Source organism: Sorex fumeus, unplaced genomic scaffold, assembly GCF_029834395.1.
Source record: "Sorex fumeus unplaced genomic scaffold, SorFum_2.1 ptg000123l, whole genome shotgun sequence".
NCBI lineage: Eukaryota > Metazoa > Chordata > Mammalia > Eulipotyphla > Soricidae > Sorex > Sorex fumeus.
Genome location: NW_026606180.1, coordinates 2,838,842 through 2,866,645, shown reverse-complemented (window position 1 = coordinate 2,866,645; position 27,804 = coordinate 2,838,842). Strand labels below are relative to the sequence as shown.

At 37.9% G+C, this 27,804-nt stretch overlaps 1 protein-coding gene across 1 annotated transcript in view; it reads right to left on the bottom strand.

Moving 5' to 3' along the window:
* The window catches only part of KIF6 (kinesin family member 6), a 672,206-nt gene that overhangs the window by 398,985 nt on the left and 245,417 nt on the right, over nt 1-27,804 (bottom strand). The window contains exon 7 of the mRNA XM_056137333.1: nt 6,704-6,910. Coding sequence (XP_055993308.1) covers nt 6,704-6,910 — 207 coding nt within the window. The remainder of the gene's footprint in view (nt 1-6,703; nt 6,911-27,804) is intronic.

Genomic DNA, 27,804 nt, shown 5'->3' with positions numbered 1-27,804 from the left:
ACCTTCCCCAACTCCAAACTGTACTACAAAGCAGTAGTAATTAAGACAGCATGGTACTGGGCTAGAAACAGACCTGCAGACCAATGGAACAGAGTTGAATATTCTGTCACAGACCCCCAAATATATGGCCACTTAATCTTTGAGAAAGGAGCAAGAAATGTGAAGTGGAACAAGGAAAGCCTCTTCGACAAGTGGTGCTGGGAAAACTGGATAGCTACCTGCAAAAATATGATCTCTGACCTCTGTCTAACGCCAGGCACAAAAGACAGATCAAAGTGGATTAAATACCTCAATATCAGACATGAATCCATAAGGTACATAAAAGAAAATGTAGGCAGAACCCTCCACGACACAGAAGCTAAAATCATCTTTAAGGACGAAACAGCACTGACCATGCAAGTGGAAGCAAACATAAACAAATGGGACTACATCAAACTAAGATTAATCCCTTATCAGATGGTATTGGGTAAATATTCTTTCCTATTCTGTGGGTTTTTTCTGTATTTTGGTCACTGTTTCTTTTGAAGTGCAGAAGATTAATATCCAGGATATACAAGACACTAGTAGAATTGTACAAGAAAAAAACCTTCAACCCCATAAAAAATGGGGAGACGAAACAAACAGAAGTTTACTCAAAAAAGAAATACAAATGGCCAAAATGCACATAAAAAATGCTCCACATCGGTAGTCATCAGGGAGATACAAATCAAAACAACAATGAGATATCATCTCACACCAGAGAGAGTGGAACACATTCAAAAGAACAAAAGCAACCAGTGCTGGCGTGGATGTGGGGAAAAAGAGACGCTCTTTCATGGTTGATGGGAATGTCCACTAGTCCAGTCTTTCTGGAAAACAATATGGACAGTCCTTCAAAAACTAGAAATTAAGCTTCCATATGACACTGCAATACCACTTCTGGGAATATATTCCAAGGATGCAAAAAAGCACAGTAGAAATGACATGTGCACCTATATGTTCATTGCGGCACTGTTCACAATAATCAAAATTTGGAAACAACCCGAGTGCTCTCGAACAGATGATTGGTTAAAGAAACTTTGGTACATCTACACAATGGAATACTATGCAGCTGTTAGGAGAGATGAGGTCATGAAATTTGCTTATAAATGGATAGACATAGAGAGTATCTTGCGTAGGGAAATAAGTGAAAAGAGAGGGACAGACATAGAAGGAGTGCACTCATTTGTGGAGTATAAAACAACATAGCTTGAGCCTGAAACCTAAGGATATTAGATACACAGAACAAGAAGATTGTTCCATAGTTGGAAGCCTGCCTCATGAGCAAAGGGGAGAAGGCAGTTGGAATAGAGAAGGGATCACTAAGAAAATGATGGCTGGAGGAGCCGTTCGGGATGGGAGATGTGTGCTGAAAGTAGATAATGGACCAAATATGATAACCTCTCAGTGTCTGTATTGAAAACCATAATGCCCCAAAGTAGAGAGAGAGTATGGGAAATATTGTCTGCCATGGAGGCAGTGGGATATTGGTGGTGGAGAATGTGCATTGGTGGAGAGATGGGTGTTTGATTATTGTGTGATTGTAAACCAAACATGAAATCTTATAACTTCTCACGGTGATTCAATAAAATTTAAAAATAAATAAATAAAGAATAAATTAAAAAAATTACAGCCCAAAAGGCAGTTTTGATTCTATATTAAATTTTCATAGTGATATGGTTCAATTAATGCAATACAGGCTATCCAGCTGTCAGTCACCTGATATATCTCAACCTGATGGGGAAATGACACATGAATGCCTATTATAACATTTATTTTGCTGTATTAAAATTTTGATTATTTTTTTGCTTTCCACTGGCTAAATATGATAGCATAGATTATTTTTCAATCATACATGAATACCCATTGCTACCGTAACTTCTAGTCTCAATGGATACTCAATCCACTAAGTCATAACGTATCAAATGAACTAAACTAAATTGTGTGATATTTCCAGTCTCCTTAGCTACATAATAAAGTACTACAGAGAAATTTGATAATAAAATCCCTCAAGTTCTCTGGTCTCATCACCAACATATACCAGATCTTTTGATTAATTTCATTCCTATATACTCTTTATATTCCTCCTTTTTGTATCTATTTGTGTGCAAAGCCCCCAAAATGTAACCTTTTTGCCTTCATGTTTCTAGGAACTATTTATCTATATTTCTATGTCCATATACAAGTTATTTATATTCTTCTTTCCTCTCATGCTAATATTCACCCCATTACTATATGCGACAAACTCCATGAGACAGTTGAGTATCAGTATTCACAGTAAACAGATGAAGCTATGAACTGGATGAATATGGATCAGAAAAATTACACTTATAGAGTCGAAGGTTGCTGTGACCTTGGGTGAATGGATCTCGTAAGACTGAAGATAAAGGCTGTTATCTGTTCCTATTATTATTCTGTTCCTATTGCCTTCACCCCCATCATTGCCTGACTCCACTTTTACTGTTTTTTCGGGTTGCTGACTAATATCAGCCCTGAGAGAACCTTCATTAACTTACACCTTCCCAGTCTAAGTCTGGTCCCCTACTGCCCACAAGTTCTACTCACCCCATTGACTTCCTGTGTATAGCAGTCACCTGAATTACAGTCACGTGATAATTAATGCAGGTAACCAGACACTGTGCTGGGGGAACCACTAGAGCAATAATTGCTTTTACCCATAAAACTCTATTCTCTGGTGCCTACTGCAGTCCTCTTCAAGCATAGCGTTTGTCCTTATATCTCTTTGTTAAAGAAACCTGGCGTACAGAAAATCAAAAGGCACACTTTCACCAGTACTACTCACATGAGACTTATGCTTTAATTTATTTTTGTAGGATTATAGCTATTTATTCAGCCACTGATAAGCTGATTGAATTGGGCATGAACTCCACCTTAATTTTTATTATTTTTTATGTTTATATTTATTTATTGAATCACTGTGGGAAAAGTTACTAAGCTTTCATGTTTAAGTCTCAGTCATACAATGATCAAACACCTTTCCCTTCACCAGTACTCATTTTTCACCACCAAGAACCCCAGTGTACCCCCCCTCCTACCCCTCCAAATGCCTGTGAGGCAGATGATTTCTACTTAACTCTTCTCTACATTGATTACATTCATTATTTTGACAAAAGATGCATCTTTATTGTTTAGAATTTCCCCCCAAACAATCAGAATCGCTGAAAAGGCATTGTGAAATATTTTGTTATCTATAGCTGGTTATGAGAATCATATAATGTCACGCGGCCACGATTTTAGATTTCTGCAAAGAGCCAGATAATTACGAGATTGGTTTCTGTGTGTCTGGTGTTATGGCCATGCCAGAGAGCCGCTCGTGGGAGTAACTCGTGACCTTGGTAGGGCGTGAAGGACGTACTGGTACCGCCCCCCTTCCCATGAGACTGCAGTTACCCTGTCACTGCTTTCTCGTACCTGGCTTTCCTATATGCTCTGAGGCTGTGGCCACCTTGCTGCCGGGGGGGGGGGGGGGGTAAGAAGGCAGAAGGGAGCAACACCCTTTCTCTCCTGGGGAGGCAGGGCGCCGTAGTTTAATGCATGGTCCATTCACTTTTCTGCCGCATGCTTCCGGGCTCTGAATTAAGTCCTTTTGCCTCTGGAGCCATGGCTGTGCCAGAGAGTCGCTTTTGGGGGCCAACTCGTGACCTCAGTAGGGCATGAAGGACGAGCTGGTACCGCCCCCCTTCCCATGAGACTGCAGTTGCCCCGTCATTGCTGGCTCATACCTGGCTTTCCAATAAGCTCTGAGCCGGCGGCCACCTTGTATGCACTCCAGATGCATTTCTGCCAAAAGTCGCTGGGTTTCAAGATTTGTTTCTGAGTCTCTGGTATCATTGCTATTAATCAGCTTTATCAGGAGTCAGAGAGGCTGTTTGTAGGTGGGGACTCAGGGTCTCGTTTGGATGGGGAAAAAGAGTGGCTCCGTATATCTTGTCACTGCAGACCCAAACCTGAATGTCCAGTGGCCTCTGGTCCAGGCCGCCAGGGGGAACAGGCCAAGGCACGAAACCTATTCCTACCTGGAGTGGCCCAGCACCAGTAACCTACTGCAGGAACAGGACTCATTTCTGCCAAAAGCCTTTGGGTTCTGAGATTCGTTTCTGAGACTCTGGGATCATGGCCATTAAGCAGTTCGATCAGGAACTAGAGAGGCCATGCCTCCAATTATATAGCTGAGCCGGAGGTGGTTTGTGGGTGTGTCTCCCACATACCTAACTCTTGGCTGTTTACTTTCTTGGTAAACTTTGCCCCAAGTTTTTGGGGTCTGGCCAAAGGCACAGCAGCAATTTTGGGGTATCTGAAAGTCTGACGTTGCCATCAGGCTGCTGATGCACTCACCTCACGGGTACAGATTGACCTGCTGGCGGCACCATACCCCCTATGCTATACTTTTAAAGAGAAGAGCAGAAGGGAGAGGAAAAGGGAATAGTTTTTACTACAAGCGGTAACTTGCAAAGGTTGTGAAGAGTGAAGAAAAAGGAAAGATTTGGGCCAGATCTTTTCTCTTGAGTGATTATAATTGCAGTGGAAATTCTGAATCAGCTGATGAATTTGGTTTTGTAAGAACACATGCACATAATGGGAATTAAAACGGGCAGTACTACTATCTGAAACAAGTTGGTATACTTCTTTAAAATAAAACACTTTTAATACATTCCATTATGTTTTAATTTCAATTTTTTCACTACTAAGTGAAAGCTCTATTAAATTGAAGTAGTGTGTGATATTTAAGCAAGAAAGAGCTCAGGACTGTGATCTCTTGTCAGAAACATAAAAATAATCTGAAAGGAGCCCAGATCTTCAACCTGGAAGCTGGGATTAATTTGGTCAGAGCCTAATGGCATCTGTTTTGCTCAGGGAGCCCCCTTAGGCTTGCCTGAACAAATCTAATTTGCTTTTCAGCCAATTTGACCATTAGAAAGCATTTAACATTAGGACAACATCAGTTTCAAAAGGTTTCATCAGGGTGTTAAATATGCTTGTTTCTCCCCTACACTCTCCTCCCTAGTTAGCCTGCAACATTCATTAACAAATACTTGTGCCTTCCAATATGCACAAGACTTCTCCACTCCAGTAGATCATGCCTTTTTAAAAAAATATATTAGAATCTGGAAGTAGTTGCCATCTTTAACATTCAACTCACAGCACTTATACTCAGAGACTTGGGAAATCATCAATTCAATCCAGTCCACTCATTTTAGAGATGAGGATTTTTTTGCCTAGAAGCCTTATTTAGCTTCAATGAGTTCAAAATTCAGATGAGTTTTCCTCTGTCTTCGGAGACAAACTCAGAAATTAAAAATAGAGCACATGTGGGGTAGATTGGAATAACTTTGGGATAGACATAAGAAGGGGAAGCTAAGGCAAAGAGAATGTGCATGGTCAAAATTACCAGCAGATAGTTACCTCTAAGTTTGTGTCTACAGCAAATTGGAAACTGAATTGGAAAAAGGCTTTGAGGCACTACTCATAAAATCTATATTCGCACCCCCAAATTTTCTAATAAAAATAAGGCACAGTGAAAAAAAGTCACAGGCTTTGGGTCAAGAAGTTTAACATTGAGGATCTGGAGAGACAGTACAGCAGGTAAGGTATTTGCCTTTCATGTGACTGACCCAGATTTGATTCCCAGAATCCCATATGGTTCCCTGAGCATTGCCAGGAGTGATTCTTGAGTGCAGAGCCAGGAGTAACCCCTGAGCACTGTTGGGTGTACCCCCAAACAAAAAAAAGTAAAAAGAGAAATTTAACATTCAAATCCTCATCCCACCATTAGTCATAATCTTATGACATACTTTATGATATACCTGATTATGAATTATGAAAGAATATCTGAGTTTAAAAATCTATAAAATTGCTGACAAATTAATAGCTATAGTATAGATCTGCTGTGAGGTTTGAGCAAAATGTTATATATAAATGCTAGTAGCTACACCACCATTTACAGTAGCATTATTCACAGTAGGGAAAATATATGGAAACAACCCGAGTCCATAACCAAGATGACTGGATTAACAAAGTGTAGCATGTTAGTACAATGTAATACTATTTTTTTTAAAGAAAGACATTAAGATATATGTTGAAATATGAAAATATCTGGAAAATATCTGTTTCAGGTCAAACAAACACAAAAGGGAAAATATTGCATAATCCCACTTCTATGAGACTATAGATTATGCAAATTTAAAGAATTAGAAATCAGAATACAGGTGATAGAGGTACAAGGAAATATAAAACTATTATTTAAAAGTAGAGTGTTTCTGTTTGGTATCATAAAATAGTTCTGGAACTGAATGAATGTGGTATTCCTCACAATTGTTGCAGGTATTGTGATGTGTTTAAAACCATTTATTTAGACTTTAAAATGAGAAAAATAGTAAAGTTTTTTTTAACACATTTACTATAATTTAAAAAATAATGAAGACTCAGGTTATCCCTCTAGTGGTAGGTGTGTGTTTGACACCTATGAGGTCCTGGGTTCTATCCCAGAGCTTCTCCCAAACAACCAAAATAAAATAGGGATAATAATAAATTTAGGATGATGTTGATGTAAAATAGAAGAAAGAAATAAACACAACAAAATTTAAATGCCTATAGAATGATTGATGCTGTTAAGTGCACAGCCAGCAAATGGCAGTGAAGTTCCATCCCACTCTGCCCATTTTACCTGTTCTAAGTAATGTAATGACAAGTTGATATATTTGGCTTCTGTAAGCAGCAGCCCCCCAACTCCAGTCTTGGAAACTCGCTCTGAACCAGCCAGGTCAACCAAGTGAAGCTTGGCATGCCGGACAGTGGCACATCCCGGTTCTTTGCTTGATAAGTGAATAGTGAAGATGCAGTGGGAACGGGTTGAAGCTTGGTTCATAGGAGTCTGTAAAGGAGAAATTGCAAACACAAATAATGTGAATAAGGAGAAATTTTAAAGAATATCAATAGATTAAAATGCATACTTTCAATATTAGGACACTTGCCATGAATTCAATGCTGTCAAATGATATAAAAACATTTACAGCCAAGGCCCTGAGGAGGTTCCCAATTGTATTAACTCTTGTAGGACTGATACAGATATGGATGAGATGATCTAAAGAATGAGAGACCAGTTTAAATGAGCTAAAGATGGGGTTGTCTTAATAATAATAATTATTTCATTGTCAGACCACACTTGGTACTTAATCTTGGTTAGGGAGCTCAGAAAGAGAAGGGACCACTAAATAAAGGGTATTGGGAGGATCCTCCCAGAGTGGGAGAAGCATGCTGAAAGACTATAGAACCAAACATGATTGCCACTCATTGCCTCTTTTGCAAACAACAGCACCCAATAGGAGAGAGAGAACAAAAGGGAATGCCCTGCCACAGAGGCAGGGTGAGATGGGGGGGATGGGGGGTAGGAGGGATACTGGGATCTGTAATGGTGGGAAATGGGCACTGGTGGAGGGATGGGTATTTGATCATTGTATAATTGAAACCCAAGCACAAAAATTTGTAAGTCTACAACTGTACCTCATGGTGTCTCACTAATAAAAATTAAAAAAAAAATGAAAATGCTTAATGTGAAGATCATGGGAAAAGGGATGAGAAAAGTACTGAAAGAATCCATGAAACAATTACAGTAACAATTCACAGATAAAGATGCCCAACCTGACTACTATAGCCCCTTATAGAAACCAAGGTCCAAACAAATGTAATAACAGAAGAGATCCAAGTACCATTATGGACAGAAAATTTGTAGTCAATATAGAAAATACAAGGGCATCTATAAATAAACAAAGAAGTTTAGCAGGGTTTCAGGATGTAAGATCAATAGGCAAAAATTAATGACGTTCTAACAAAGTGGCACCAATTATTAAGAAAATCTAGTATTATTCAAAATGGTAAAAACAGGATAAAGTAAGGAAGTAATCTTAAAATGTGTAATTTTTAAATTTAAATGATAAAGTCATAGTAAAAGATTAAAACATGAATACATGGTGATCTGCGTATAAATATGCCATTTTATAAAAATAAATTCACTTATGTTATCTATATATTAAACTATATATTCAGTGCAATTGAAATTAAAATATGGAACAGGAATATTTGTGGAACAAAACAAATTGATTCAAAAAGTTAGGTGAAAGAACAAATGTTAAAAGTTAACAAAATGTTGGGGGGTGGAGTGATAGCACTGCAGGGAGGGCATTTGACCTGCACGCCGCTGACCTGGGTTTGATTCCCAGCATCCCAGATGGTACCCCAAACACCGCCAGGAGTAATTCCTGAGTGCAGAGGCAAGAGTAACCCCTGTGCATTGCTGGTTGTGACCCAAACAGCAAAAAAAATAAAAAAGTTAAGAACAATTCTGTGTTATCTGTTAAGATTTATAATAATGCCAAGGAGTAAAAACAGTGTAGCACTGGCAGAACTAGATGAATAAATCAAATTGTGCTCCTTCAGGAATTCCGTACTAGACAAAGGTCCCAACCATCACTATGGAGAATAGAAGGACTAATTGGTAAATGATTAATGAGCGATCAGTTGCCATCTTAGAAACTAAATTAGAATGCTTTCTCACACTGTGCACAAAAATTCCAGAATATTTTCAAGATATATGTAAAATAATACAACTTTAACACTAGCACAAGAAAATATAGAAGCATATCATGGTGAACTCAATATAGTGATGGGCTCTTTAAAAAATTTGGGGGTCATATCTGGCGTTTTCCAGGAGTACTTTCCATATCAATGCTCAGGGGTTGATTCTAGGGGTGCTTCAGGGAACCATAAAGTGATGGAAAGTTAATCCAGGCCTCCACCATGAAAAGAATATGCTCCAACCCAGCGGTATATTTTTAATTAGTTCTTTTTAATAAGGATTGTGCTGAAACAAAGGAAGAATCAGGTAGTATTGGTGTGATGGCTTAATATTTGTACATAGCAGTGCTAAGACCATCCAACAGTGCTTGGGGTGCTGAGTGGAATGAAGGATGGAACTTAGGGCATCCCACAAACTAGGCATATGCTCTACCACTTAAGTCAGATCCTTAGCAACAGTAGTGGAGACTTTATAAGGCAGAAAGCACAAAGATCAATTGATTTAAAATATTTGACAAAAAATCCAAAATTAAGGAACTTCTGCTTATAAAATATACCATGAAGTTGAGACACTTGGAGGAGGCATTTGCAATATGAATAGCTGTCAAAAGAGAAGCCTTGAAAATAAAGATGTTATAAAAATCAATAAAAAACCAAACAATTCAGAAAAATTAACCTGACTCATAAAATTGTTAATAAGTGTTTGTCAAAAATGCTCAAACTCACAGTCACAAAAATAATTAGCACCATAAAAATTAACTATTTCATTCATACAGATCTGATGTGAAAAATTTTTTTAAAGAAAAGAAAAATCAACATAAGAAGTGTTTGTAATTATGTAAGGAAATGGAGACTTTCATTATGCTTCTGGTGGGAATATAAATTGAGAAGCTTCTTGAGATCAACTTGACAGTAAGTGGTAAAACTGCACATGTGTATAACACCAAACTGCAATACACTGTGAGGTAGATATTTCCTATAGAGAACTCTGAGACAGGCATCCACATACACACAGAGAGATATATAGATATTGACTGTAATGCTGTTTGGGTAAGCAAAAGATTGGAACAAGGTGTCCAATCTAAACAGACACCTGTGGCAGAGAGGATAAGATGGGAATATTTAACCTGTATAAAAGTTAAAATGAAGCACCTTTTTGATTGATTGTCACAGATTTATAAAATCTGCTGAGAAGTTAATAGTACTATAACAATGGTCCTTGAAAGTATATATTAGAAAGACACAGTAAATTAATGATAGTGATTTCCTCTGGAGGGTCATAACAAAAAGGTAATTTCAACATTAGTCACAACATCCTATTTTTTTTACTTAGAGATTATCAGAAGCTAATTCTCTGAATAAAAATACATAAAATTAGTCACAGAATGAACCAAAGTGCTTGTCTAATCTGAAATCTGAATCCTAACTTTAAACTCTGCTGGCACATCACCTTAAAAGTATTTTCTTTAATTTAATTTCTAATTATATCACATGAATTTATAATTTAATATATTAAATTTTAATGATATAATAAAGAACTAGCAAAATGAATGTAAAATATACAATTAGAAATATCTAAAAATATTGCACATTGAATGTCTACATGCATAATTGGGTTCAGATTGCCACCTTTGCAAATTCTTCAGATTGAACTAAAAAATTTCCATATGGATTCACATATATGCATATAGTATAACACACTTGGATGTGATTTAAACCAGGAATTCTTTCTGTAAATAAAAGTTCTTGATATAGACCACTGTTATTGTATGCCAACTAACAAAGTACACAGATGTCAAAACACTGGCATAGTTTTGGTGATGATGATATAGTTAGAGAGTTAAATAGGCTGAAAATTTGACCCATTACTTGTTGCCACAATAACTACACCCAAACCTAGGCAGTGTGTGATTTTGCATGCTAAAGTGGATCAGCAAATAACTGCATGTAAAACCGCAGACTCAAATTTAGAAACTAAGTTGAGGTGTTTTGGAAGTGACTGTAAGTTATTTGCAGAACTTAAACATAGGTTTCTTTTCACTGTTATATTTGCACAACAATATATCGTATAGTACTAAAATAAAAGTTAAATTGACAATTGATATAAATGGCATACAGATTATCTTATCTCATCTAGCTGTCTTTAGCTTCTAAATTGATACACTGAAATGATAATAAAATATGGTAAAGGTAAAGGTAAAGGCCCTCCCGTTGATCGTCGATTTGCTCGAGCGGGCCCAGTAACGTCTCCATTGGAGACTTTGTTGTTACTGTGTCTGGCATATTGAATACTCTCGGTAGCTTGCCGGGCTCTCCGAGAGGGGCAGAGGAATCGAACTCGGGTCGGCCATGTTGGCCGCTTGTAAGGCAAACGCCCTACCCGCTGTGCATCAGTAAATATGTGAGAGTGTTCTGATTTCAGAGGAAAGTGAAATTTACATTAAATAAATTTTAATTCTGGAGTCTGTAATTAAAAAACAATAATATACAGGAGGAATCCATGCCCACAGTTTTGTAACTTCTCATAAATATTTTCTGCATGAAGTAATAGTTGCTGTCTTCCTAGCTAAAATTTTCTGTAACCTCAAAAAACATTCTTTATGTGTAACTGCTCAAATATGATTGAATGTGCTGGTTTCTGTTCTGTGTTTATTTAAGGACGTCTTTATGTCTCATAGGCATGTCCCCACATTTGTCCTTTAAAAGGTAAAATTGTATTAAAACATTTTTGAAACTGCCTAAGAACAGATGGCACCATTTAGGCAGATTCATTCAAATTTAAGTGCACATTTTAAACAAATGTGCTCTTGGCACTAGCTACATTGCCTTGAAAAAATTGTAGTGATGATTAATCATTGCATGCAGAGAGCTTTCACAATTTATATCATCCTATGTACACAGTTCTGCATTAGGCACCAGAGACTAGGAAAAATAAGACATGGGGCCTTGCCCTCAATGAATTTATGATCTAGTACAGAAGCTAAAGACAAAATGTGTGAAATGATAATGAACGATGATAAAAAAGACAAAATACAGTAGTAGAAGTAATAGGTTCTAGGTTATAAGCATCCTTCCCTCCAGGTAAGACTTGTTCATACTCACCAATAGATTTAGAATGCCCCTAATCAGCCTCTGTGTCAAGAAACTCTCCAACTCCCTGTTACTCCATGGTTTCTAAGCCAAACACTCTCTGTTCTTTCTTGAATTTGTCTATTTTTCCGTTAGTGAACCCCTATCTTTCCAGTCCCCAAAAAGGGCAAGTCCCAAGTATGGTCGTCCTATTTCGTCCTCTAAGGAACTTTCATATTCAGCTCATATATCATCGGATGGCACTATAGCATAGTTTTTTTTAAAAAAAGACACCAGTCTTAGAGTTTGGTATCAAATGACATGGTTTCCTTTTTGGAGGGGATGTAGGGCAAGGGGGATCAGGCTACATCTGATAGTGCTCAGGGAACTCTGGTGGTGCTTGGGGTTGCAGCAAGATCAGTCTCATGCAAGGCAAGCAAGACCTGGTTCTATCACTTAAAGCTGTTAATTAAGAAATGTTTATAAAATAATTTTGGTGTTCACCTCTCTGTAATGCCATAGAGACATTTGCTTTGCTGCAAAGATGCTATTAATGGGGGCTGGAGAGATAGTAGAGACTTACAGCTGACTCTGGTTGAATCCCTGGCATCCCATATGGTTCTCTGAGCCTTGCTGGGAGTGTTCCCTAAGTTAAGAGCCTGGAGTAAGCCCTAAAAACTACTGGGTATAGCCCAACACTGCCTTCCCCCCAGACCCCCTAAAGGTGTTATTAGTTATACTTTGAGTTACTGTGCTATGAAATGAACCACAACTGTAAAGTAAATATGAATGCCCATCACTCCTGAGATGCGCTCTATTAATAATTCCCCCTGTCCTTGATTTTGACTATAGTTTTTCTCTACACAAAATTAGCATGATCACGAGCTTGAATGATAATTTAAAATATCTTGTTAACATCTTGAATCATGTTCACCTTGAATCTTATGTTGCTCTAAACTACCTCATAACTTCCCAATGATGGATATCCTATCTGTTCTATTCCCGTGGAATCTATCTCCACTACTCTCCATTTTCAAATACCCTTGACCTCTCTGCGTTAATAAACTATCTTTCTGCTGGTCTCCCTATATTAAGTTATATCTTGCAATTATTCTACGACTTGCAGAAAAAGCTATTTAAGCGTTTAGTTACTTATTTTGGAGGTCTTCCAAGGCATGTTCAGGAAACCTGGGGCCCCTCCCTGTAATTTGCAGTCAGCTGGACTGACAGTTCAACGTTAGGATGCAAGAAAGCAGTGGGATTTTGATTCTGTAGTGCTGGGTGTTACCATTTGTCCTGGTGGTGAACAGAATTGTACTTAATGATGCTTGGGAAACCAAGTGGTGTTTGGAAACAAACTTGGATTGGCCATATACAAAGCAGGCACCTTAGCTCCTGTATTATTATCCCTCTAGCCTCCAAAGTAAAAATTCTGTTTGTTTTGGGACCACAACCAGCAAGCTTACTCCTGGCTCTGTGCCCAGGGATCACTCCTGGCAGTGCTCAGCAAATTGACCTTTTGCAGTGACAGGGCTTGAATCAGGATCAACATTGTGTGTGGCAAGTGCCATTTCCTTGTGCTATCTCTCATTCCACAAAGTAATATATATATAGAAGAAATATTTGATTGTCAATCCTATCTACATTTACGAATTAAACTTGCATGCTTTCTAAAACTAAACATCTCATAGATCTTTCAACATTGTCTTATTTATCTACTAATGAAGCTATTTTCCAATATGATACATTGGATTGAATATATTCATCACTTTTGGTCCATGTCCGGGTTAACCCTCTCTAGGTACTTAGAGATCACTCATGGTAGTACTTAGGGGAATATAGGTGGTGCCTGGAACAATGGTATTCAAGACAAGTATTCTACCATCTATATTGTTTCTCTGGCTTCTGAATTGTGTACATTTTTCAAATGTAGCCTAACTATAGAATAGGACACTAAATTCTGGAAAAATCTAAATTTAGGGGTGAAACCTTGTACCGAAAATGCTATGTCATATTTTCTAAGCCATTTAATCGTAGTAAGAAATTTCTTTTAAGATGCATACTCATACATGTTATGACTTGTATTTGATTAGTTTTTATCCCAACATTACAGTCTGTTGCAATATTATGGATTTTGATTATTTGTAATATTTTCTATTTATGAATAAAAGTATCTTTTATATCCCCATCAAAACAACTTTTAAGACACTGAGTAGAACAGGACAGCAATATGCCACAAAGATACCGAACTTTCTAGTCCATTAGGTTACATTTATAATAGCTAGTCTTGAATGGACTTCAATCCAAGTACTTTCATGTATATTTAATGTCAATATACCAATGGATAATTTTAGAATTTAGCATATCTAATATACTTATCTATACATTTTTACAACCCTACCAGATAAGTAAAGGAAATTAAGTTTAGGTGAATCAGTGTTTGTTCTAACTGCACACTCTCCATTATTTAATAATTCTTTATCAAATTATTTCCCTAAATTTTTGTGTAAAAATACTAGCTTACCATTTTCCAAATTCATATATATTTTTGGAAAGTTAAGAGTTGATGCATTTCTTTTAATGCTTAAAATCCCAGACTCTTGATTCATGATATTTATAATCTGTGATCAATTAACTTAGCGTTCCTTTTTCTCAGTTCTTACCTAGCAAATCTTATTTCTCTCTGAAGTTTCATCTGAAAGATTATCTCCGCCACAAAGACTCTCTACTTCCCTCCATGCCTTGACACCAACCCCCATCTAAACTCCTTAAGGACAGACTATATTTATTTCAATAATGTAACCACAGCTAATGGTAGAAGTATTTTTTAAAATTGACAAATTGTTATTTCTTGCTTATTTCTGTTTTTTTTTCTTTTGAAACTTCAATTGCATATTCCATTGTTTCTTAAATTCTCCAAATAATTCAGGGACTATATTTGCAAACTCTTTAAGTCCACTGAATACAATATTTTAGTTTAAATATTAAAATCATCTTAAGGTCATTTAAAACATGTATTGGCTTAAATCCATCCACCCATTTGGACTTCAATTATTCTTTGTGCTTCATCACTAGAACTCTTAAACACTATTTGTCTTCAATCGCCTTTTCTTTTGTCTAGAATATCCTCTTGCTGGTCAAATATTTTCTTACTGGAAAGATATGCCCCTTTCCTCCTTCCAAAGTAGGTCAAGTCAAAATTTACTTGTCTTCATAAATTCCCTTGGATTATTCCCAATTGGCACTAGTCATTATGTTCAGAAGGAACATTTAACATATTTAACATTTGTGCATATAGTAAAGGATTATTAATAGCCACACTTTCCAAACCCTGAAAAAGCAAGTAATGGATTGTTCCAAATAGATTTTAAAATATGTATCATTTTAAAAATTCTGACACTGAAATGGGCAATTTATTGTAGCAGATAGTGGGGAGTGACAGTGTAATCCATTGGGCTACTAAAGTTTTCAGTGGCAAGCCTATTTTCTTCAGTATAGGGTCTAGGTATAGATAGAGGCATAGATATAGGTATGCAGTATAGGTATAGAGTATAAAGGTGACTTAAAACTAACGCTAAAAGACAATACTGTCTTCAAAATGTCTATAAAGAAGGTATTAGAACTATGATGAGTTTGTAGAACGGTACAGAAAGCAGATTATGTGGAACATTTCACATAATGTAGTATTAAACCAAGAAAACATAGCATGTCAACTGAAGGCCAAAGCAAGTAATGGATTGCTCTCCCACAGTCCTTCAGGTCATTTACTGGCATTGGATAAATTGCTTGTCTAAACTATTTTGTATGCCTCAAACTCTCAAGTTTTGTTTACTAAGAATCTAAGTGGGAGATACTTCTAGCTGGAAAAGAAATCTGAGAAGTGGCCTAATAATATGAATTGGAGTAACATTGAGTAGCATTTTCAAAAGTTGTTTTACTATCTTCCTTTTTAGGTTCTGTAGATGTACAACAAACAACAAATCATATTGCTCAATTATGGTTTTATGCATATTTTTAAGAGTAGATAAAATTTTTCACTTTTGTTAATTATTTTACATTCTGTTCATGTGAGTATATAGCGATTTTTAAGACTGAAAAAATGTTGATTTCAGGGACAAGAATAGCATTGTAGCACTGTCCTCCCATTGTTCATCGATTTGCTGGAGCGGGCCCAGTAACATCTCCATTGTGATACTTGTTGTTACTGTGTCTGGCATATCAAATATATCACGGGTAGCTTGCCAGGCTTTGCTATGCATGCGAGATACTCTTGGTAGCTTGCCGGGCTCTCCGAGACAAGAATAAATGAGTAAAATATGATTTTTGTATTTTTACATTATACTTAATGATACTTTTATTTATTTTATTCATGATTGAAATCCTTAAATGATTTATGAAATTAAATATTTAATTTTGGAAAATATCCTTATTCTATGTAAGGTTTTTTGCAGCACCCTTTGTTTATTCATTTCTTATATCACCTTAAAAGTTATAGTTCGTTCTTATGTATCAAAATCTATTTCTTCAGTCACTTTTTAGGTTGAAGTTAAGCATCTCATCAATTTACACTATTGTAGAAAAATTTAGGGGAATAGAAAATCTCAGACTGCATATATACAAATATATATATATACATATATATGTATATATATATACACACACACACACTTGAGACACACGCAAGTTAACTAACAAAAAGAACAGCAGTAACAGAGGGTGTTTCACTTCACCATATTATTTTTTCTTTTTGGGTCACACCCAGCGATACTCAGGGGCTGCTCCTGGCTCTGTACTCAGGAGTTACTCCTGGCAGTGCTTGGGGGACCATATGGGATTCAGGGGATTGAACCCGGGTGGGTCGTATGCAAGGCAAATGCCCTACCCGCTGTACTACCGCTCCGGTCCCTTCACCCTATTTTTGTTTTGATAGGGTTTTGGGAATTTTTGGCTGAATTTCATGAGCACTTTATATATTCTTGATATCAACTCTTTCTCTGATGTGTTGAGTGCAAACATTTTCTTCCATTCTATTATGTCTTAGTTTTATTCCATGTTTCTTTTGACATAACTCCATTTGATTATTTTTGATTCTGTTGCCTTTGCAAATGACATTATATAATTGGCTATTCCTTTGAGATTCAAATCTTGGAGCATTCTGCATGTATTTTCTTTGATGTAGTTTATATATTCCAGCCTGATCTCAAATTCCTTTGATCCACTTTGAACTGACTTTTGTGTAAAGTGTGAGATACAAATCCAGTTTTCCAAGCACCGATTATTGAAGAGGCTATCCTTACTACATTCGTTGTTTGCAGCTCCTTTGTAATTAACTGACCATAGATATGAAGATTTGTTCTTGGATATTTGATTCTGTACTATTGGTCAGAGAGCCTATCCTTATTCTACTAGAATTCTGTTTTGGTCACCATATTATAGTTTAAGTTAGGCAATGAGATACCTCCAGTTTCTTATATTTCAGTATGGCTTTGGATATCTGAGGTCTCTTCAGATTCCATCGTGACTGTTCTAAGTCTTGAAGAATGTCTTTTAAATTTGGATGGGGACTATATTGAATATATACAATAATTTGTATAGGACAGTCATTTTTGTAAAATTAACTTTTCCAAACCATGAGCATGAGATATTTTTTCAATTCCTAAGATCTTCTCTTTCTCTTTGATGTTGAATCCCACCCAGTGGTGCTCAGAGATTACTCCTGGCTCTTCTCTCAGAGAATGGAAGTGTTTGGGGGGTCATATGGGGTGTCAGGAATAGAATCCAGGTTGGCCATGTGCAAGAGAAGCAACATACACACTGTACTATCATTCCAGTCCCTCTACTTCTTTATTAAATGATTTAAAGTTTTCTTTTATAGCGATAGCACAGTGGTAGGGCATTTGCCTTGCATGTGGCCGGCCCGGACGACCCGGGTTCGATTCCTCCGCCCCTCTTGGAGAGCCTGGCAAGCTACCAAGAGTATCTCAATATGCCAAACACAGTAACAACAAGTCTCACAGTGGAGACATTACTGGGCCTGCTCAAGCAAATCGATGAACAACGGGAAGACAGTGCTACAGTACTACCTAAGGTGATTCCAAGATACTTGATGATTTGGGACACTATTTTGAATAGTATAAAAAGGAACAAGAACTGTCGCTGAAGACGACTGATGGACAATAAGCACTGAAAAGGTCCTCAACATCACTATCATCAGAGAAATTCAAATAAAGATGAACAATGAGATTTTATATTATACCAGTGAGAATGGCACATATCAAAATTACTGGTAACAACTGGTTTTGATGAGAATGGTGAAAAGAACCTCTTAACTACTGCTGGTTAAAATATGTAGTTCGAACCCCCACAGAAAATAATATGAGACTTCTAAGTAAAGCAATAACTGGGTGGCCATATGACCCAGCAATTTTACTTCTGGGTATATACCCTCAGGACACAAAAATATTCATTTAAAAGGACATATATACACCATTATTCACTGAAGCACTTAGTGAATAGCTGAGATATGGAAACAACATAGGTATCCAATGACAAATGAGTGGATTATGAAGATGCTGTATGAAATGAAAAGAAATGAAATGTTATACAAATGCAAGGAACAATGATACCATGCAATTTTCTGCAACTTGGGTTGTACTGGAGGACATCATGTTGAGTGAAGTAAGAATAAGGACAGAACAAGGACAAACAGGATAATCTCATTTATCTGTGGTATACAGCATAACTGGACACAGGAACACAGGTATTAAAGGGGGTAACCTAATCACCCTTGACCCCAGAATATGGGAAGGAGAAGGGCAAAGAAGGAAAAAATCAAGGGGAGGTGTCTAGCAAGCAGCATGAGATACAAAATTATTAGGGAAGGGGTCAACTTCATTGGGCACATTGGTGGTATAGAGAAGCTTCGTAGATATATATCGAAACCATGGAGTCAACAACACAGAAAACAAGGGAATCGAACTACAACTAAATTTTTCAAATGTACTTGTCAAGGAAGCAGGCTGAAGGTAGATTTTGGGAGTGAATGGGATTCTGGGGACACTGGTGGAGAGAAGTTGATACTGGTGGTGGGACTGATGTTAGAATATAGTATGCTTAAAAACTCAACTATGAACAACTTTATAAATCATGATGTGTGAATAAAATTTAAAATTAGTTTCACTCTGGGCCAGAAGGATAATACAGCATAGAAGATGCTTACCTTGCGTGTAGCCCACCCAGGTTCAATCCCTGGCATCTCATATGGTCCCTAAAACCCTGCCATGACTGATCCCTAAGCACAGAGACAGGAGTAACTCCTGAGCATCACGAGGGAGGAGTGGCCTAAAAAAAACAAACCAAAGTTTGGTACTCCAATTCTTTCTGCACTTTATAAACTATACTCTAATTAGTTTATTAATTATTAGTAATAATTATTAATATTCCAAATCTCTTCCAATTTTTTCTGCACTTTATAAACTAACTTGCAGACTGAAAATATCAAACCCTGTGCCATTTCCAAGATACATCCAAGCCTTTCAGGACAACATTCACTCTCAATTACCTTGTAATTTCTTACCTAGTTCTTTTTTTTTTCTTTTCAAATTTTTTATTATTGAATCATCATGAGAAACAGTTACAAAGCTTTCATGATTCAGTTTCATTCATACAAAAACCGAACGTCCACCCCTCCCCAAGTGCATATTTTTTCACCACCAATGTCCCCAGTATCTCTCTCCTACCCTAACCCTCTCTATGGCAGACAATTTCCCCCATTCTCTCTACTTTTGGACATTATGGTTTACAGTACAGATACTGAGAATAGGTGATATGTTTTCAATGAATCCAATTATCCAGTGAGTTCTGGGATAACCGACTTTAACCTTAGTAGAACTATAGCAATGTACCACTGTCCTCCTATTGTTCATTGATTCACTCGAGTGGGCATCAGTAATGTCTCCATTGTGAGACTTTTTACTATTTTTGGCATATTAAATATGCCATGGGGAGCTTGCCAGACTCTGCCATGTGGGCAGGATACTCTTGAAAGCTTTCCGGGCTCTCTGAGAGGGGACGGAGGAATCGAACCCGGGTCTGCCACTTGTTACCTACTTCTTTTGATTGGTTGAATGGTGGCCTAGTTCCTGACATGATAAAAGGATTGGATCAGGAGAGCCACCATACATGTGGTATATACTAATTAAACCTGGAAGAACAAGGAAGATCTGACAAGACTTAGTGGTTCGGCACAAACCATAAAAACACTGACCTTGATCTTTTTCTAAGGTTCTATTTCAGAATATACTTTCATATCAGCAAAATAGCCAGTACTGGATAATCTTCGAATAAAACTAATGTTCCTAAACTGCTCGTTTTCCTTTCTGATTTTTCTCTTTTACAAGATACTTGAAAAAAATAGCTTTTAGAAAAGTAATAAAATCACTTTTTATGTTTAGAATTTATAGGTTCAGCATATTACCAAGGAAGTTTTGTTAAGTAAAATTTCATTTTGTTGGGGCTGGAGCATTAGCACAGTGGGTAGGGCGTTTGCCTTGCACGCAGCCAACCCAGGGTCGATTCCCAGCATCCCATATGGTCCCCTGAGCACTGCCAGGGCTGATTCCTGAGTGCAGAGCCAGGAGTAACCCCTGTGCGTCGCCAGGTGTGACCCAAAAAGCAAAAAAAAAAATTCATTTTGTTAAATGAAAACAGACCAGTTTCCTTTAATAATAAAATACTCTGAGATCAGTTATGATTCACCTTTCTGATAAGAATAGACTGTTTTTTTTCAATGTATTATTCCTAACACACATAGAAATAAACAAGGTGTATATTTTTAATTCTCAGGTCCTTAAAGGCATATGAGGTGACAATGATTTTAGGTAAACTATGTTTAGGTAAACAATCAATTTACCTAGAATTAGTATGGCTCTTCTTAATTGGGAGTCAATATTAAAAGATTGCTTCCCTAGAGGTCATTTCACCAGGATTTGGCAAATAAAACCAAGCACATAAATTAAAAATCTACATGAGGTGAAATTAATATATATCTCAAATTAAAAAGAAAATTTACCTCTGTCAGTAATCAGAACTATGTTCATTTATTATGTCTTATCGATATTTTGAATTATTACTGTGGAACAACATATTATTATGTCATCATTTGGGTTAAAGGTATGCTTCCTGAATAAGAAAACACATAAAATCTCAATTAATTACACATACATACACACACATCTTTTCCTCAATAGTACCTATTGCCTGGCAGATCATTTTTTTACATAGAGTTTACTTTTAAAAAAATCTTTTAAAAATTCAGTCTCATTTAGCTATTTCCAGTTTGGACTAAACATATAACTGGTAGCACTGTAGCACTGTCCTCCCATTGTTTATCTGATTGCTCGATTGGGCACCAGTAATGTCTCATTGTAAGACTTGTTACTGTTTTGACATATTGAATATGCCACAGAGAGCTTGCCAGATATAACTGGTACTATAGAACAAAGTCTAATAAGCTTTTGGAAATTGTGTACCACCTTATTTAAACTGTAGGTAAAATCTTTTCATACAACTTTTTATACAGTATACTAGAGTTAGAGGTCATCCTTACTTTCAAGTGTATGGACAAACAGGAACAGATGGTGATAAAACACCAGAGAGAACACAGATAATTTTTCTATAACTTTATTCCCATGAAGGAATCTTCTCTTGTAAATTTGGTTGTGATAGCTCTCAATGAAGTGTTGAGTGTACATAAAGTTCAATTATAGACACAGATATTACCACAATCTCAACTACACTAGAGAGGATATAGGAAGGATATAGACACAGATATTACCACAATCTCAACTACACTAGAGAGGATATAGGAAGCTCTAGAAACATAGTTTGCAGAAATTAGATATGCTTTCATTCCATCTTATCGTGCAGCAATATTTCCTGGGCACTGGAAGATGTTACAACTTTTTCTCTTACTATGAACAACTCTTGCTTTCAGAATTGGCAAGACCCTACACAGAATACTCCAAACACGACCAAATTACTTGCTAATAGTTTTTGGCGACTGGCAAAACCCATTTCCTAGTTTGAAACCAATACAAGAAATAGATAGTTGTATTTCTGCCTTCCAAAAATAAAATACTAGCTTCCCCAAAATAAAAACATCTATCAGCTTTCTTGCTACAAGTGAAGCTTCTGTGCTTAAAACTCGAGTCAAAATAAACCACTTGCCAGTTTCTCTCAATGTGCACTCAGAAAACAAGGCAAAAGCAATCTGAATTATTTTTAGTTTCTCATGTCAGACGTGTTTTAATTCAGGAGCTTATCCTGAGCCTCTTCACCTTCTAAAAGGTTCTTGTTCTTTCCTCTGCTTTACTCGGTGTCACAGAGATACTTAGTCCTACAGGTAACATTTTAGCACAGCGGGTAAGGTGTTTGCCTTGCCCTTGCATGTGGCTGACATGGCAGACCCGGGTTCAATTCCTTCACCCCTCTCGAAGAGCTTGGCAAGCTACTAAGAGAGTATCTTGCCCGCACAGCAAAGCCTGGTAAGCTCCCCGTGATGTAGTCTATATGCCAAAAACAGTAACAACAAGTCTCACAATTTGTTGTGAAATGTTACTGGTGCTGGCTCTAGCAAATCGATGAACAATGGGAGGACAGTGCGATGAGGTGCAGTTTTAATCTTGAATTCATCTTGGAGGAGAGAGACAGGGAGAAACGTTCTGGCTTTTCTCTTCCAATCGTTCTCCCATCTACAGCTAGTGACTCTGACTAGACTAGTTAAAACCCACCTGCAAACTGTAGTAGTCTCTTACTGTGGCTCATCTCTGGGCTGCAACATCACTTCATTTCACTTAGGTTTCTCCATCACCCATGACAAAATCACCTGCATTGGTTTTCCTCTTTGAACAAACTTTTCTGTATTCAGAAAGGTTTGTTTCTTGGTTGTTTCCTGACAGAAAATCTCAGTGAAAACCATCAGAATTTTAAATAGTACCCCCAAATAGTACGCATTTGCTAGTATAAAATTTTGCATTTCTTTCAAAACTACTTTGTATTTCTTTTGAAGTTATTTTGTATTTATTGTAAAGCCTATTTTGTCTCACAAGACTCTAAAGAAGTACATGTGCATTTGACTGCAATCTAGTGTTTGTAAACTTCTCTCAAACAATGAAAACCAGGGGGGTATGGTGCTGCCAGCAGGTCAGTCTGTACCTGTGAGGAGAGTGCATCAGTAGTCTGATGGCATCGTCAGACTTTCAGATACCCCAAAATTGCTGCTGTGCCTTTGGCCAGACCCCAAAAACTTGGGGCAAAGTTTACCAAGAAAGTAAACGGCCAAGAGTTAGGTATGTGGGAGATACATCCCAAAACCACCCCCGGCTCAGCTATATAATTGGAGGCATGGCCTCTCTGATTCCTGATTGAACTGCTTAACGGTCATGATCCCAGAGACTCAGAAACGAATCTCAGAACCCAAAGGCTTTTGGCAGAAATTCATCCTGTTCCTGCAGTAGGTTACTGGTGCTGGGCCACTCCAGGTGGGAATAGGTTTCATGCCTTGGCCTGTTCCCCTTGGTGGCCTGGTGACCACCATCCTCCAGAGGCCACTGGACAGTCAGGTTTGGGCCTGCAGTGACGAGATGTGCAGGGCCTCATGGGATGGGGGTGGAACCGGCCCTTTCCTCCCCATCCCAGTGAGACCCCCGAGTTGCTGCCTACAAATGGCCTCTCTGGCTCCTGATCAAGCTAATTAACAGCCATGATCCCAGAGACTCAGAAACAAATCTTGAAACCCAGCAGCTTTTGGCAGAAATGCATCTGGACAGCATACAAGGTAGCTGCCGCCTCAGAGCTTATTGGAAAGCCAGGTATGAGCCAGTGGTGACGGGGCAACTGTAGTCTCATGGAAAGGGGGATGGTACCGGCTCATCCTTCACGCCCTACTGAGGTCATGAGTGCACTCCACGAGTGGCTCTCTGGCACGGCCATGGCTCCAGAGGCAAAAGGACTTAGTCCAGAGCCCAGCAGCTAGTGGCAGAAAAGTGATTGGACATGCGTTAAACTATGGTGCCATACCTCCCCGGGAGGGAAAGGGTGTTGCTCTCTTCCACCTTTTTCCCACCTGGCAGCAAGGTGACTGCTGCCTTAGAGCTTATAGGAAAGCCAGGTATGAGCCAGCGTTGACAGGGCAACTGTAGTCTCATGGGAAGGGGGACGGTATGGGCTCATCCTTCACGCCCTACCGAGGTCACGAGTTGCCCCCCACTAGTGGCTCTCTGGCACAGCCATAACACCAGACGCACAGAAACCAATCTCGTAATTATCTGGCTCTTTGCAGAAATCCAAAATCGTGAGGCCACTATTGTGGCCATGCAAGATTATATGATTCTCATAACCAGCTATAGAAAACAAAGTATTTCACAATGCCTTTTCAGCAATTCTGATTGTTGGGAGGGGGGAATTCTAAACACTAATGGTGCATCTTTTGTCAAAACAATGAATGCAGTCAATGTAGAGAAGAGTTAAGTGGAAATCATCTGCCTCACAGGTATTGGGAGGGGTGGGAAGGGGGTATATTGGGGTTCTTGATGGTGAAAAATTAGTACTGGTGAAGGGAGAGGTGTTTGATCATTGTATGACTATGCAAACACATTGTAAACCTGAAAGCTTAGTAACTTTCCCCACAGTGATTCAATAAATAAATATAAGAAGAAAAAATAAAAATAAACAATGAAAACCATATATCCCATTTTATTGTTTGCCTGGAGAATCATAGCTCCATTTACCCTCAACTATAATAATAAGTTCATTCTACTGACCATTTTCTTTTTTCATTTTCTTTTTTCTCATCAACCTACTCTTTCCTCTCTCCTTTTCCTTCATTGAAGTAATGTCGGATTATAACACTTTATATGTTATAGGAGTAAAGTCTTACCTCTTCAAATATTTGTTACTGCACCAACCCACTACAACAAAGTACAAAGCACTTTCATGTTTTATTTCATTGAGATAATTTTTTGTAAACAAGACTGCATATGTGTATGCAATACAAAACAGATTTTATATGTCTTGGAGTATAATTTCACACATATTAAAAATTTACATAGCTATAACACACCTGCTACCACAGTTGATCAGACTCCACATTTTTTTCTTATTTATTATTTTTGTTTATTTTATATTTATTTATTAAAGCTGTTAATTGGGTTTGAGGGTTGTATCCAGCTCTGTGATTTGTGCTTGGGGTTCACCACATCAGTGCATGAGGACTGTGCTGAAATAGGGATCAAACAGGATTGACTGAATTACAAGTGCCTCGATCCCTGCAAATATCTTCCTGGCTACATAATTTTTTTATATAAATAAAACTTTCACTTCATCACTTGACATTCCTTTACTCATAGGTCTGCTCGAGCGGGTGCCAGTGATGTCTCCATTTGTCCCTGTCACGTGCTAGTGTAGCCAAATGGCGTCTGCTCACTCCATGAACACAAAGAGCCCCAAACCGATCATTCAGGGTCTTGACAAAGTAGTCTGACCATCTCGTAGGTGGGCAGCCATGTGATCTTTTGACATCCTGTGGAATCCAGTCAGTAATGGCTCTAGTCCAGCGGTCGTCTCCAAATCGCATTATGTGTCCAGCCCATCTGATTTTCAAGGCTTTGGCAAATGAAACAGCATCCCTGATTCTTGATCGTTGACAGTAGTCAGAACACCAAATTCTTTCTCTCACTTGAGTGAAATGTAATATTCCAAGCATAGCTCTTTTGATTCCTCTTTGGGATACCCAAATAGCGTTCTCCTCCTGTTTTTGTAGGGCCCAGGTCTCTGAGGCATATGTTAATGCAGGAAGAACAGTGGAATCGAAGAGATGTGCCCAGAGCCAGAGCTTCTTCATGCTCTTTCTTTGACGCTCTTGAAGGTGTTCCAAGCCGCTCTCTTCCTCCTGCGCAACTCAGGTGCCAGGTCATTCGTCAGGTTGAGTTCTCGACCTAGGTACACAGAAATATTGCATTCAGAGATGTTCATCCCATTGAGAGTGAATGGAACGTCAGGAACAAGACCGTTTCTTATAAACATTGTCTTTGTGAGATTCAGCTGTAGTCCGACCTTTCCACACTCACGATCAAAGTTGGTCACCATTTGTGCTGCTTCGCTAATGTTTGGTGTTATTAGAATGATGTCATCAGTGAAACAGAGGTGGTATAGTTGCTGACCATCTATCTTCACTCCCATTCCTTCCCATTCCAGTAGTCACATGACATTCTCGGGGGTGGCACTGAAGAGTTTCGGTCAAATGGTATCACCCTGCCGAACCCCTCTCCTGACATGGATGATCACTTCCTTGTAGAATGGTGAGATCCTGGTAGTGAATCCATAATACAGCTCACAGAGGATTCTGATGTATTGAGTTTGAACACCCTGTTTGGCTAGGGCTTCGATGACCACTTCAATCTCAACAGAATCAAAGGCGTTCTTTAAATCAATGAACGTTAGACAGAGTGGCATCTTGAACTCCAAGAAACCTCAATGAGCTTGCTTATCGTGTGTATATGCTCGATGGTGCTGAATCCTTTTCTGAATTCGGCTTGCTCTCATGATTGTCCTTCATCTAGTGTTCTGCTAATCCTATTCAGGTTGACTCAAGTGAACAGCTTGTGGACGACAGAAAACAGGCAGATCGGACGAAAGTTTCCAATGTTGTGGATGTCTCCCTTCTTCTACAGTAGTACAGTCCTGCTGGTTTTCCATTGGGACGGAAACTTGTATTCATACAGGTAGCGTTAAGAAGGATGAGGAAGGAGAGGCTGATAAAATCTCAAGGCCGAACAAGGCTGCCAGAACAAAGAAGGAGAAAAATGACTGTGATTTCAATGCATGTACACTGGCATCAGATGCATCCATCGAGGACCTGATGGTGCAAGCACGAAAGATCAAATATGGCATCACCGGTCTGACTGAGATGAGAAGGCATCAATCACATCATGCTGTTTTCGACACTGTAGAAGAACTGTTCTTCGGAACATGTGACAAAAGAGGCATCGGTGGTGTCAGTGTCCTTGTTTACATGAACTTGGTCATGAGCATTGATTCACTCGAATGCCTAAAAACTCAAATAGGACGGTTACACTTGAATATATGTGACTCACTGCTGGCAGTTTCTATCTTCGTTGTCTACGCACCAACATCTAATTATGATGAAGAAGAAATTGAGAAGTTCTACATGGAGCTGGAGAAGTTCTATAAAGAAGACCACTTTCATTTAAAGTTTTTCTCCTTAACATTTTTTGCCAAAATTTTATACACGTTTTAATGTTGCAAGTTGCTTCTATGTCTTTTGAGAAATATGTAATATATACAGCACCAATATAAGTATTGTTTTCTTACTAAAAAGGGTACATTTGAATTCTGTAAAGGACATTTAAAATATATTTAAAATGCATTTGTGCAATATGACTTTCAGGTCCTCTGAAATTTCATTCAGAACGAAAGGCTGGTGGATATACAATCATTATGTGATGCCAGAAAAAAGCTTCATAGTTTTCTATAAAAGGGTAGGATATTTAAAACTTCATAGTAGTTACTAGAGGTTTCAGCTCCAAAGTAGCTTATAACTTTCATTTGCATTTCATTGTCTAGAGCAAATTATACAAATTCTCTTAACTTTAAGGAAGAATGTGCCAAAGGAATAAACTAGAAGCTCCAAGGCATTTAATATCTATAAAATACTCATTAACTAAAAATTTCAAATAAGATCTAGAGAATATCATGCTGAGAGAAATGAGTCAGAGACAGGGACAGGCACAGAGTGATCTCACTCATATGTGAGATATAAAGAAACATAACTGAAACCCAATCATGAATAACCTTGTAACTGTGTATCTCACTGTGATTTTGTAAAAAATTAAAATCAAAAGAAGGCACCCATGTTAAAAGTAAACTTAAAAACTGTAGCTACTCATTACTTACATGCTATTACATAGAGTGGAGTCCATGTCAAAAATCCTCTAAAATTTGAATAAGTGAATTCTGTAATATTAATGATCAATCATAAATAACTCTGTAATTCACAATGAATAAATAAGAAAATGTTCTTTTAAAAAAGGTGCTGGGAAATGGGAC